We start from the raw sequence: 13,729 nt of genomic DNA, 5'->3' as shown, positions 1-13,729 counted from the left end.
TTGTCGAAGACGAGGTGAACATGATAACAGCAAATGAAACGCAATGTGTATTATTAAACATGTTATAATTTAATCACATCATAAATACATTTGGCCACATCTTTGGCACAACTATTTAGGCTTGTCTGCCTTAAAAATGCCACAAAATAAGGCACTAGAAATGGCACATTGTCTCTCAGCTGAGCCAAAGTTCCTAACAACTTAACTAATTCTAAAATAGTCACACCTCCGAGTAAAAAACAGAAAACAATATCACATCACACACAAATTCATCCTCATAACACACACTTTCATAACTTAAACAGAATAAGATGGTCTCACAAAACTAACTATTCATAGGAATAAATTAAACATGAGTATTTTAGCGTTCCGAGTGAAAAAGCAAACATATCCAATACTCAAAGTTACTTAACTTTACATAGCTTTAGTCTAATTAAGTCACACTGGTTAGCTTTCATAGTTATTGTTTCTCCCTACAAGGAATGTTTTTCCAGTGCGATTCAAAACTAAAATCACTGGATGAAACTTCCGGATCATAAATTAGTTAAAAGTTAAAACAAAACTCCAAGGTGCTAAGTCATCGTACACTATTCGATAAGCAGTCTTACGATATTTTGCTGCGCAAAATCTCTTACATAACAATATTTACATTTAAATTAGTCATACAAAACACTAACAGTATCTAAACACTTTAGCTATCAACATTGGACTAGGTAGTCACTGTTAGTAAATCCTTAAACAGGGTAACATTAATGATAAAACTGGATAGGTTAAACACGGCAAGGTTTCAGGTTTCGTTAACTTCCTCAACTGATAATTGATTTTAGTTTTAATTTAGACACGTTTTACTCGAAAGGCCAATAAGTATGTAAATGTACATACAAAATAAAATTACATAAGCAAAACCACATAACAAACTCTTTAAACCATGTCAATTTGGACCGTTTTGAAACCTTGCCTTGTTGAGAGTTCAACAAAGCCCAGGGCAGTAGTAGACCATAGCTTCGGACGGTAACTTCCACTCAGACGCTCGTAGTTCAATCAACTGGAGAAGAGTAGGCTTCAACAACTTATCCACCTTGTTTGTGAGGAAAACATCTCGCATGATGCAAAATAGTTGGTCCATCTCTTGGGGAAAAGTTTGTTCGATGTCCTTTCCGATAGACACCAGTATAAAATACATGCAGTCAACCTGTAATCGTAACATTAATGAGTATAGGAACTTATACTATATACTATAGGTGGTTTTAGCGAATTTCCCTATAGGGAAGTAGCTATTACCGTAGGTCTCATGGTAAGACCTAAGCCCGGGACCGATTTACTTTTTCATTTTGATATCCCCAGAGGCCAAAAACACCATTCGTTCAAATTTTTATATATCAACTCATGTTTTGTTTTAAGATTTACTGTGATAGTGAATCTGTGTAGTGTTTTTTCCTAAGACAGCAGTTGTTTTTACTGCCAACTTAAATTTTATGTCTATAGTTATGTGTTTAAAGCGGTACAACTCGACACATAATAATAGATATATTTATATATATATATATGTGTCCATCCGCACGATAACTTGAGTAATTTTTGTCCGATTTTGATAAAATTTGGTTTGAAGGTGTAAGGCGGGATAAACTTGAATGAGTTCGCGAACCAGCATGATCGGACTATGGGAACGGGGGTTTATGGGGGGTTTTATGGGGTAAAAATAGGTTTTTCCCAATTTTGACCCTAAAAACACGAAATTTCACAATTTCTTTTTTAAACCATTTTATAGAGCTTAAAAAAACCAATAATTTAGTATATTGAAGCGTTATTATGCGCCTATTTGTTACAGAGAAAATTCAAAAAATTTGTAATTTTGAAATTCCCATGTTATTCTTATGGAGAATAAGTCAACTGTTGTAGTTTGCTTGTTTATGAACATATTTTGATCGATTTTGGAAAATACTTTTATTTCTTACTAAACTATTATCAATTTATAAAAAAAATCTTTTTTATCCTCCCTTTTGCAGCAAACCTAAGTAGGCCTACTCGTTAAACTTATTCTATTTAAATAGGAAATAAATGTGCTATTTTTATGGAGGCATTTTAGTGTAAATCCAATCAGGTTAATGGAAATTCGCTTAGTCTGCAGGTTTGCTGCGGCGGGGGTATTTTTTAGTATTTATGACGTAGGCTCTTGTCTGGAACTATTTTAGACATTTCTTCAAGGCCTAGAGGGTTGTGGCATTATCGCTTTGATAAAAATCGGTGATTTGCGAGATATGATTAGGGCCTCGGGGACCGATGTTCCACGCTCTACCACTAGGTCAAGTCCTGACGCATGCCTGACGAGCATCCACATTGTCCTTGCCTGTGTACACTTCACGATAGAATGGTTCTGGGAAAAATAGTGTTAAATAACAGTCAACTCATGTTTTGTTTTAAGATTTACTGTGATGGTGAATCTGTGTAGTGTTTTTTCCTAAGACAGCAGTTGTTTTTACTGCCAACTTAAATTTTATGTCTGTAGTTATGTGTTTAAAGAGGTACAATTCGACACATAATAATAGACTTCACCCTCTTAGTGCTACGGTGTTGATCCACAACAATGTAGTTATTGCCAGCATCGCTAATACGATGAGAATTTTGCACTGTCAACATGATCGTTCCAAGTCAACCTCTGGTCAAGGAGTATTCCGAGTAACCTAGTGTGGCTCAATCGATCGTTTATCGTTTCTTCTTCAACCATTACCTTAAAACATCAAGGCTTCTTGTAGTTATTGCCAGCATCGCTAATACGATGAGAATTTTGCACTGTCAACATGATCGTTCCAAGTCAACCTCTCGTCAAAGAGTATTCCGAGTAGCCTAGTGTGGCTCAATCGATCGTTTATCGTTTCTTCTCCAACCATAACCTTAAAACATCAGGCTTCTTGAACGGAGACAGAAATTTATAAAAGAAGCTTTGTTGGATTAGTTGCCAAATCCGGTATCTCAAAAATTAAAATGCACAAATTTAAATCTACAAAACCTTCTATTTTTGAAGTTAAAGAGTTGTGTCGTTGGCGTACTAAACTGTCGATGGCGCAGAGATGTTTTCATGTCATTGACATAAATATGTTACAGGACAGGAGTGATTATTGATCCCTGAGGGACACCATTACTCTACTTGAAAGGGTTTTTAATTTAGTTGCACATTTGAATGGACCGACTCCTGTCACTGAGAAAGAATTCAAAACAATGACTCAAAACCTTAGACCCAAAACAGTCAGCAATGAGCTCAACATGGTCTTTCCCATGATTGGCTGATTCTTTCTTTGCTTATTATTCACTTTTAATACTTTCTATATAAGAAGTCAAAGCCTATGCACTAAAAAGCACAATATTTTAGATACAATATTAATTAAGATTGGCCAAACAATATGTGGACGTTGTAATGTATGGTTACTGTAACAAACATTACCTCGAGTCTGATGATCGGCTTGGACTGTAGAATGTCAATGAAACTTTTGGACAGCAGGTTCAACAGAAGCTTATGGGGTGGGAATCCGTCGTAGTGAGTCTTAAGTTGCGCGGTACTCCTCTTCAACTAAACAAAATATTGATTTTATTGTTTACCGTTTAATTTATATACAATTAAAGTTTGATATTCATAAAAATAATACTCTTAACAAGTTTTCCACTTTGGTTCATCAGAAGGTTCCGTTGTTAAGTGAAATAAAGCTATTTAAGATTAGGAAACTACACATTCTAAACATTAGGCCAAGTCAATACATGTCATCAAATCTTGGTGGACGAACAAATACTGTCATTTCAAAAGCGTAACACCCGGCAGGACTAGGCTCACTTTGTATATTTCTGTAACAGTTACTCGTTAGTGATGGGAAATAATGTCACTGTGCGAAAATAGTCTGGAACGTTTCTTGCTTTAGTCATAGTCATAGTCATAGTCAAATAATCTTTATTCAGCAGTACAACATGTTGCACCAGAATGGCGTTATACAATTAAATTATATTGTTAGAACTAACCATAACTTATATAAAAAGGCTAAACAAAAATACAAATCTTATAACTTACAATTTACAACACATTCAACCAAAAAAATTCATCTAGGGAATAAATGGGCTTGGATAACATAAAAGTTTTTAGCTGTTTTTTAAATTTATTTTTGTCTGTTATTTGTAAAATATTATCTGGTAGATGGTTATAAAATTTAATCCCAGCATATGACGGTTTATTTTCAAAGAATTTTAAGTTGTGATTTGAAAAACTGATTTTGTGTCTGTGCCTTGTCCCATAGCTGTGGCATGAACCCAAGGTCTCAAATTTTGGTAAATTATTCTTTACAAACAAGATCAAATCAAAGATATATTGGGCAAAAACAGTAAGAATACCAAGTTTTGAAAATTGTTCTTTAACTGAGGTTCTCCAATCTTGAATGTTTAACATGATACGAAGTGCTTCTTTTTGATATAATAATATTTGTTCCAAATTTTCATGAGAGGTTGCACCATACAAAGGTATGCCAAAGGAGATGTGGGAGTGAATAAAAGCAAAGTAAATTATTTTTAATGTTTCCAAAGGACATAATTTAGACATTTTTCTCAAAGCAAAAATCCCTGATGAAATTTTACGGCCAAGATGTTCAATATGAAGGTTCCAATTCAAATTTTTGTCAAGTACAAGTCCTAGGAATTTAAAATTTTGCAGTTCTTCTAGACATTTTCCTTCCATCAAAATTCTGTGTTGAGCTGGTTTATTACTTTGATATGTTGAGAAAGATATGCACTTTGTCTTATTTATATTTACTAAAAGGTTTAAATTGTTTAAGAAAGTATTTACGTGTGGAAATTGGTTATTTGCTATTGACTCTACTTTTTGATGGGTATTACCAGATACAAGTAAGCTAATGTCATCAGCATATAAACAACAGACTTTTGCATCATCTAATACATCTGGTAAACCCTTTGTATAACATATGAACAACAGTGGTCCCAGGATTGATCCTTGTGGCACTCCATATTTTAAAATTTCCAATGATGAAGTAAAATTTACCTTATTGTTGTTTGTGACATTAGTTATTTCTACATATTGCTGTCTGTTATTTAAGTATGATTTAAACCAATCTAAAGCTCTTCCCTTGATACCCAAACAAAACAGGATATTTACCAGCTTGGAGTGTGACACACTATCAAAAGCCTTGCTGAGGTCCATGAAGACCCCAGTAACATTATTTCTCTTATCAACCGAATCTATTACTGATTCAATGAACTGAACACTAGCACTAATCACAGACTTGCCGGATTGAAATCCATGTTGTTCTTTATCTATCAAGTTGTTGGTTTCCAGAAATTCTGTTAGTTTTATACACATAGCTTTTTCATATATCTTAGAAAAGGATGGTAGTAAAGATATAGGTCTATAGTTTGAAGGTATAGCGGGGTCTCCCTTTTTAAAGACTGGTTTAATCTTAGAAATCTTTAATTTGTCAGGAAAAATACCTGTAATAAAAGAAGAGTTTACAAGATGACATAACGGATATTTTAGATAGTCAATTGCTGTTTTAATAATAGGCATGGGGATCTCATCATAACCACAAGAAAATTTATTTTTAAAAGACAAAACTATTGATTTGATTTCTTCTAATGATAGTGGTTGAGGAAGAAAACTTTTATTTGAGTGGCTCAAAAGGGGTGTTTGGATACTTTTAGCTTTGTTGGGTATGTTTGGGATAACTTCTGTTTCAACCATGTTGGCATAGTACTGGTTTAGGAGTGCACTTACCAACCTGGCTTGCTTTGTCGGTTATAGGTGAAATAATACTATTATTTTTGTCACCTGTTACTTTCTCGTCAAGGTGGTATAAGCTTGGATGCTGTTTATAGGAAAACACAATCAGCATGAAATTAGCGTTTTTTTTCCACTTCCTTGATCTTACAGTTAAGACGTGACAAAAATAATAGCGTATTATCAGTAATCTATTACCAAGGTAATAAGTTACACACTTAAGAAACAGTATTATTATCCTATTAAGTTAAATAACATACACCACTATCACGTACCGGTACTGTATCGGATAGCTGCTGCCTTGACTTGTTGTGCAACAACTTGTTTCCCTTGTGGTACTAAAAGGCTATTAAAACTCGGGAACAATTCTTAAAACGTAATGAGCTGCACCCTTTAGTTACTCACCTGGACATACATTTCGTCGAGGAAGTTCATGTAGCATCGGTAGCGACCGCCGGTCGGGGAACGCAACAACTTGTCTCGCTCTTGGAACGAGAGCTGACAAGTGTTCATCAACGACTCTAGAAAAGTCCCTTTCTTCTCTTTCTGAAAAATTAATTAGAAACATGTCTGAAATAAGTAGTTTGATTTATCCTAGGTCCAAAAATTGCAAATGTGGGAAAATAGCTTTTGTTCTTGTATAATACAAGAAGTGATCTTAAAAGGTCGGTGATCTTCGGTCAGTCGGTGGCTCAGTCGATAGCGTCACGGACTTCAGGCCCAAGGCAGCAATGCCGTGGGTTCAGATCTTGGTCACTGCCGCAAACATTTTATCAGTATATTGACGGTGCTGTGGATAAGAAAAGAGAAATATGCCGCATATTTCCTGGATTTGAACAGTGTGACAAAGATGACGCCATGGAGTGGTTGGGTGTTGGCCTGGATACCAGATTTTGGCCGACCAAGAAATAGCTGACAAGCTAAATGAAGGTATGCTGCTATTTTTAACTAATCACAGCTATAGTAAATTGTGTAAATGTAAATAGTAAATCGCTATAGTAAATTGTGAAGGTAAGTATTTTTACTACTTTTACTAACTATTTTTATTGTTATTTTAGTGTAATATCTAAGCTTCTTCTGGTTTGATAGTGTAGATATCTTTAAATTGTCTGTTATACAATTTCACAGTACTGTACAGTAGGCATACTTATAAATTTTGCTATAATTCTGATTGTTTTGTATAGGCCTACGTACTGTGTAGTAGCAGAAAAATAATTAATTTTTTTAACTAATCCAAGCATTTCGTTTTAGGTTTTAAAGGATACAGAAACAATGGAATCTGGTCGTGACGATGCAGAAAATGAGACTGATAAAAGCGACATTCTGAAGTGTATGCGGCAGCAGACATTGATGCTGGAGAAACAAAAAACAGCTCACCCACCCAACTGATCCTTTCAAAACGAATTAAGGAATTGGCTGCAAAAAACCAACCACTATTGCAGTTCCTATCACACATTTTTTAAAGCTCAAATTATGTAGTGTGATTTTTTACTGTACACATGTTGTTATTAAATACGATATAGTGCTTGATCATAAATAAAGTTATTAATTCATCTCACTTAGACCCTTTACTGTACCTTGTATAAAATATACGACTTTAAAAAGTATTTTGCTCAAATAGTGTGTGCTGGCCCTTTTATTAAAGGTACGGTAATTGGTAATTTTGATCAATCGGGTTGGAATTAGGTAATCCAGATGGGGTTCGGTTGCAATTAATCTGAAGTATTGACGTTCTACTTTACTGGTGGTTTTCTCACCTCAATGACATTGATGCAGACCTTAGCGGCGTGCACGGCGTAGTTACGGTCACTCAAGGCTCGCTCCACTATCACGTTAGCCAGCGACATGAGGGATCGTGCCAACATCTCGTTGGGATCTAACAAAAAAGTCAGTCATTAAAAATCAATATAAATGAGTAAATTTAAAATAGCGGAAATACTTATGTAGAATCGTATCTTACCCATAAGTCATTTTTAACAAGTTTTTTTTAAGTCATTTAAGTTAGTTTTTCCTGAAATTACAACTTATTGAAAAACAATTTAAACATTTTATTGATTTGCCTGAGGAAGCAAAGCAAGGTACTCTTTAAACCTACAACTGTTTTAAATAAGGAATAAATATGACGTGTTGAAGAACTATTTTTGTAAAAATCCAATCAAGCAAATTGGCACTAAAATTTAACATTGAACTCTCTCCTGTGAACAAATATTTTAAATTATGTGGTGATTTCTTTTGCTTAATTCTTTATGTATCGAACTGAATTTCTCTATATCTAACTTGACCGTGCTGAACTAAATGTAAAAGTGACTCACCCTTGATCGCTTGATAGAGATCCTTCCTAATATCTTCAGTAAACGTCCCCATTCCTAGGTCACCTCCGCCAATAGTGCTACTGGTGGGGGAGGAGCCCCGCAGTGTGTCGGTAGCACTGAGGGACTTGCTGCGCTTCAGACCTGTGCCGGGGCTCTTGTGCTTGACGGGGGGCTCTTGAAAATGAACCGCTCGCGGTGTCGCCTGCAGTCAATCAGTAAAGTTTTATTTCACAAATTGTACAGTTTGGTACATGAAATAGTGTCACATTAGTCTACTTGATTTTAAAAATATTGCAAATTTGCTAAAAATAAAGAGTAAACTATTCATTGTATTTAAAATTTCTTTGACCAAGACCAACCCACTTAATTGAACATGATAAAATTAAGATTAAATAAAGCAAAGAACAATCAACGGTAAATCTTTTGTCTTAATGCAATTTACACATAAAAAATTCTTGAAGGTAGTATGCGAATGTGTTTCCTACATTACAAATTTTTTTCTTCTAAAATTCTAAATTGTTCTGCTACGAAACTCGGTTAACATCCCTTAACACTCAAGATCATTATACATGATGCATCATGCGTGAGGTGAATACTCACCGTCAGCGGTTGTATGTTGTTTGCTGTGATGGGGCTTGGCTGGACAACATGCAGCACATTACCACTAGATTTGGATTGCTGCAGAGGCATCATCATGGGGCTCTTCCCTCCATAGCTCGGCCCCGCCATCATGCCGTACCCGTTCATCATCACGCTCGATGTAGATCTAAAAATACAAATGATGTAGTGCGGACCGTTCTACGGCTCAACCAATACCTAAAGAGTAATTGCGCAATATTCCAAAGGAATTAATATTATATTAGTGCACGAAAACCTTTTATGCCCCCCACCAAGTAAAATTCATACTCTGTGATTATATTTCTGAGGTCAAATTTGTTAACCGCTATTGATTATTTGGACATAATAATTGTACACTAGAGTCAGAGTAAGTTTGTAGTCTGTCTTAAACAACTGCACAAAGGATTACACTGTAGGTTGCATATTGTCGTTTACGAAAATCTACTATAGTTAGGGGAATTTTGCATGCAGATTGCAGGTGGCTTAAGTTCAATCACGGACTTAAATTGAAACTTTATTAATATTCACTGCCAACCCCGTTGCGCAAATATGACGATAGTTTTCTGCAAAAACCCTGAACCACAATGGACATTTTCTCTATCAAAATATTTTTATGTATACACATCTGGAAATAGTAATCAATATGGATCGACTTGACATATTTCCTACAGAAACATAATCACAGAACGTGGTTCATATTTGTCAGGAGCGTTAAGTTTTTTATGACGTTTTCGAATACCATGCCGAGACTAATCGTCTCATTGAGGTAAAATCCGGCTGGAATAATATTGAATGAAATAAGAAACATGACGTTGGTTTTAGATTTGAACTAGTTAGTTTGGCTGCAGCGGAAGCTCGAAGGAAACCTTAATTTATGGACAACCCACGTACAAAATAATGGTTACATCTAAGATAATAGGTCTAATGACAACAAAAATAATGCTGACACCTAAAATAATGCTGCAAAATAAAAAAAAATGCTGACATCTAAAGAATGCTGACCAACTGAATATTTCAAAGTAGATTCCGTCCTTAGATAAACTGTAGTGACGTGTTTGTAGTTAATAAATTATTTAAGTGGAATAACAACTATTTAAACAGTATCGCTTTTTACTAAGTTATTCCATTCGTTATATTTCTCACCAAACAGTTCCGTGTATGATTAATACTCAAGAAAAGCAGGAAAATAAGTTAATTTATAAATAATGTAGTTTAACTGAAAAACATTTAACAATCGAAAATGATAGTTGTGTATATATAGACAAAATGTATTGTTTAAAATTAATAAAATGTGAATCAAAATTCAGGAGGAAAACTTTATCTTCAAATAATAATCTAAATAGCAGATGGGAAATAATATAACAAATTCTAAAATAAAACCAATAATCTCTCAGTGTAAACTATTTCAACTTTGTACGATAACTTGTTTATGTTACGTTAATACTTTAAACTTGGTGGATCTCATTTAGCAGATCTAAAAAGCCCCAAGGCAGTTCTGAATGCTTATGTAATGGTAGAAAGTTTCCCCAGTGTACATCCAGCACATTCCAAAACTCAACAGTTAAGCAAAATTCTGAAACTGTTTGTTATTTAAGTTAGTCTTTTGACATGACTGTCTTAAGATATAAAAAAACACATTATATTTTCTATAATTATCAACTGAAGGTGTAACTTGCTTAAAGGACAACTTATTCTAAGTTAAGCAACACTCTATGTATTCATCAGTTATCACAGAATGAAAACTGAAGACAAACCAAACTTCAAAGAATTGAAATACCTTTACATTTCCAGACCATCAAGTGGTAACAGTTATAAAAAGTTATTGAATAACTTAACTTTCAATATTGTTCAAAAACTAGTATAAACTACATTTATAAAATCATATCTTATTATATATTTATAGACGACAATAAAATATTAAATTCTCTACAAACAGGTTTTCCGAGAATTTAGTATAATTTACAACTAGAAAAATAAAAAAGTAAAATAATTTTAATTTAATGACATTAAAATCTCAAGACCACATCTGTGTACCACAAACGAATTATTAAATCATTAACCTTTCTATCTTTAGGCATACATATATGAATCTAATTGATCAGTATATTTGTATAGTAAACTTTTTAGGCATAAAAACTATGTATTGTACAAGAATATAGTAGTAGTAAACTGACCTGTATTTAATTTTCCCAAATTAAAAATCTCTATCGATGGTTGTGATAAATATGGAAGTCTAAATGTCAATATGCTCGCAGAGTAAGTTTGTGAGAATGCCAACTTTGCTGAAAAACTATAAATGAACTGCCAAAACCAACCTAACCTAGCCACAGTTATAATGACAACTAACAGGTTGGCAAGCTTGATCAGCTGTTTAACAGTCAGTTGTAGTAGCGTGAAAACAGCTGACTCGGACGACTGTGACCTTGTTTAGATTGCTGCCAATGCCTATAAAACTTCAAGTGGAAATGAACAGTACAAACCGGCTATGGAATGCAGCAGATTCGTGGAATTCTATTTATGAAAACTTGCTAAAATGTTTATTGTTTTCGTAGTAGATACCAATTAGGTAATACATACATTTATAAACATTCTCAAGGGAATATATTAATTTATTTTATTTTTTAACTAGTCACATATAAACGGTCCAAGTCCGAAATACTTGAATCTCCTATAATTTATACAGTAGTTAAATTTACACCTAAAAACAAAAAGTAGGCTACGTCAAAGATGGAATATTATTTGATAATGGTGGCTTTTATTCCCTAGTCTATGTTGTAATTCAATAGTTCTCTTATAACTTTGCAGCTGCAAAATGGAGGAGTTATACAAATTATTCCGAGGGTCTTTGCTTAAAAATAAAGACTATATGAATGTCTTTTCTTAGTTAACTTCTCAATAGAAATGATAAAAATCATATAACAATATTAATATCGTGTAATAATATAACAAAGTATACAAACCTCGAAGGCTGGACCCTGTTCATAGTGAACTCGGGAGCGTGGACGTTAAGGGATTTTTGCCCCATCCCCATTCCCTCGTGGCGCACACCTGCAAAGAGATTAACAATTACAGTGATGCCAACATGGGATAAACAACAATAAATATCCCTACTTTAGCGCTGTTTTGCCGTACATTTTGTTTGATAAGGCATGTTAGCAATTTTCGTAATGTACAAACAGTTTGGTAGTATTTTTCATAGATAAACTTATGACAGAAAAATACAAAAGTGTAAATTATAAACGGGGAACAATTTCGTAACAGCGTATTGATGCAAGTTGTTTTCTAACTAAAAGAAAATTGCATGGTAAATCTTTGTTCATTGAATCTATACAGGGTGGTAAAAAGTCCCTGGACAGTTAAATATTTTAAAAAATAATGCAGATAGAGCTACAATACTTGGTACAAAGTTACAGGGCATAAAACTCTATTTTAACACATATTCAGTGATCCAATAACTCTTCAGGGGGACGGCCCACAAGGAGTCGGAAGAAAGTCTTAAAAGGAAGCATAGGTCAATATGCACATCAAATTAAAGGTATTTTTTTAGTAGAATACAATGCCGCAAACCGGACTTCAAAAGGTTGATCCTGCGCAAAATGACAGATGTTCAAAGATTTCTTGAATCCGCCATTTTGAATCTTTGAACGACTGTCATTTTTTACTCAGGCATTATTTTGAGCTTGAATTTACGGCATCGTAATCTACTAGTGAAGACCTTTAATTTGATGTGCATATCGACCTATGCTTACGTTAACAATTTTCTTCCGATTCCTAGGGCTGTGCCCCCTGAGAAGTAAGCGTATAATAGCAATGTAAATTAAATGAATCTTTGAACAACTGTCATTTTGCGCAGGATCAACCTTTTGAAGTGCGGTTTGCGGCATTGTATTATACTAAAAAAGACCTTTAATTTGATGTGCATATTGACCTATGCTTCTATTTAAGATTTTCTTCCGACTCCTTGTGGGCCGTCCCCCTGAAGAGTTATTGGATCACTGAATATGTGTTAAAATAGAGTTTTATGCCCTGTAACTTTGTACCAAGTATTGTAGCTCTATCTGCATTATTTTTTAAAATATTTAACTGTCCAGGGACTTTTTTACCACCCTGTATGTTTATCCACATCTTCATGTGTAGTTTTGTATTCAGTATAAACCAATCGGAATGGTTATAGATTAAGAAGTCATAAAAAGATATATCAAAGTCGTCAGCATTTCTGGGAAAAGTGTACCGGTAATAAAACTTAGTTACAATTAATTTCAATATTAAATTGTTATACCTTGCTGTGATGCTGTAACTATAGTTTATTATTCTGCATTAAAATAAATTAATAAAGTTATTTTATTGGTAATCGAATTAACACATTTTTTTCAATTTAAAGAGATAAGCTACTGTTTTACAAATAATTTAGTTATGGTTAATATACTATGTAAAGCTCATAGCCATATGTGTAAATGAAATAGAATTTCCCTTAATATTAATTAGAAGAAATTTTGTTAGCCTAATCATTTGCGTTGTTATATTGTGTGTGTTGTCTATGTTTTGTAGTATGAATTGTTTTCTTGCTTTGTTTATTGTAGATTGTTTAAGTAGATTGAGTAGTAATTGTTGTATTGATGTAATAAAATTAGGATTATAAGTATAATTAATTGACGAGACACCCTTTACTCAAGTATTTTATGTAACGTATATTTTTGTGTACATAAATTAATTCGATTTGAAGACAGTATCCAATATAATAATCCAATTTGCAAAGTTAATGACTTTTAATTTTTCTGAGGTTAATACAATACATCATAGTCAATCACGAGTGTTACATTATTCCATTTAATATTGGGAGTGTGTTTTCTACCTGTAGTTTATAAACGATGTTTATACTTTGTAAATAATTCGTAACTTGACTAAAAAACTTACTCAACGATTGAATCAAAGACTGCATGAACGCTAAAATATTCTCTCGTCAATTCTTTCTCAGCATACAGGCATAGTGACGATCTCTTTACTAACACAATATAAGTTCTAAAACCAAAGTTCC

The 13,729-nt window shown here is 33.8% G+C and overlaps 1 protein-coding gene across 1 annotated transcript in view; it reads right to left on the bottom strand.

Moving 5' to 3' along the window:
• Positions 1 to 48: 48 nt before the first annotated feature.
• Positions 49 to 13,729, bottom strand: part of LOC128992174 (uncharacterized) — a 37,448-nt gene continuing 23,767 nt past the window's right edge. The window contains exons 5-11 of the mRNA XM_054415625.1: positions 11,655 to 11,742; positions 8,677 to 8,842; positions 8,077 to 8,278; positions 7,522 to 7,640; positions 6,170 to 6,310; positions 3,440 to 3,565; positions 49 to 1,192 (exon numbers count right to left, since the gene is read on the bottom strand). Coding sequence (XP_054271600.1) covers positions 971 to 1,192; positions 3,440 to 3,565; positions 6,170 to 6,310; positions 7,522 to 7,640; positions 8,077 to 8,278; positions 8,677 to 8,842; positions 11,655 to 11,742 — 1,064 coding nt within the window. The 3' untranslated portion in view covers positions 49 to 970. The remainder of the gene's footprint in view (positions 1,193 to 3,439; positions 3,566 to 6,169; positions 6,311 to 7,521; positions 7,641 to 8,076; positions 8,279 to 8,676; positions 8,843 to 11,654; positions 11,743 to 13,729) is intronic.

This window comes from Macrosteles quadrilineatus, unplaced genomic scaffold, assembly GCF_028750875.1.
Source record: "Macrosteles quadrilineatus isolate MER2022 unplaced genomic scaffold, UCM_ALF_1.0 Scaffold_1__1_contigs__length_201487025, whole genome shotgun sequence".
Classification (NCBI taxonomy): Eukaryota; Metazoa; Arthropoda; class Insecta; order Hemiptera; family Cicadellidae; genus Macrosteles; species Macrosteles quadrilineatus.
The sequence above is the reverse complement of the archived record's forward strand: the minus strand, read 5'-3'. Positions and strand labels throughout refer to the sequence as shown.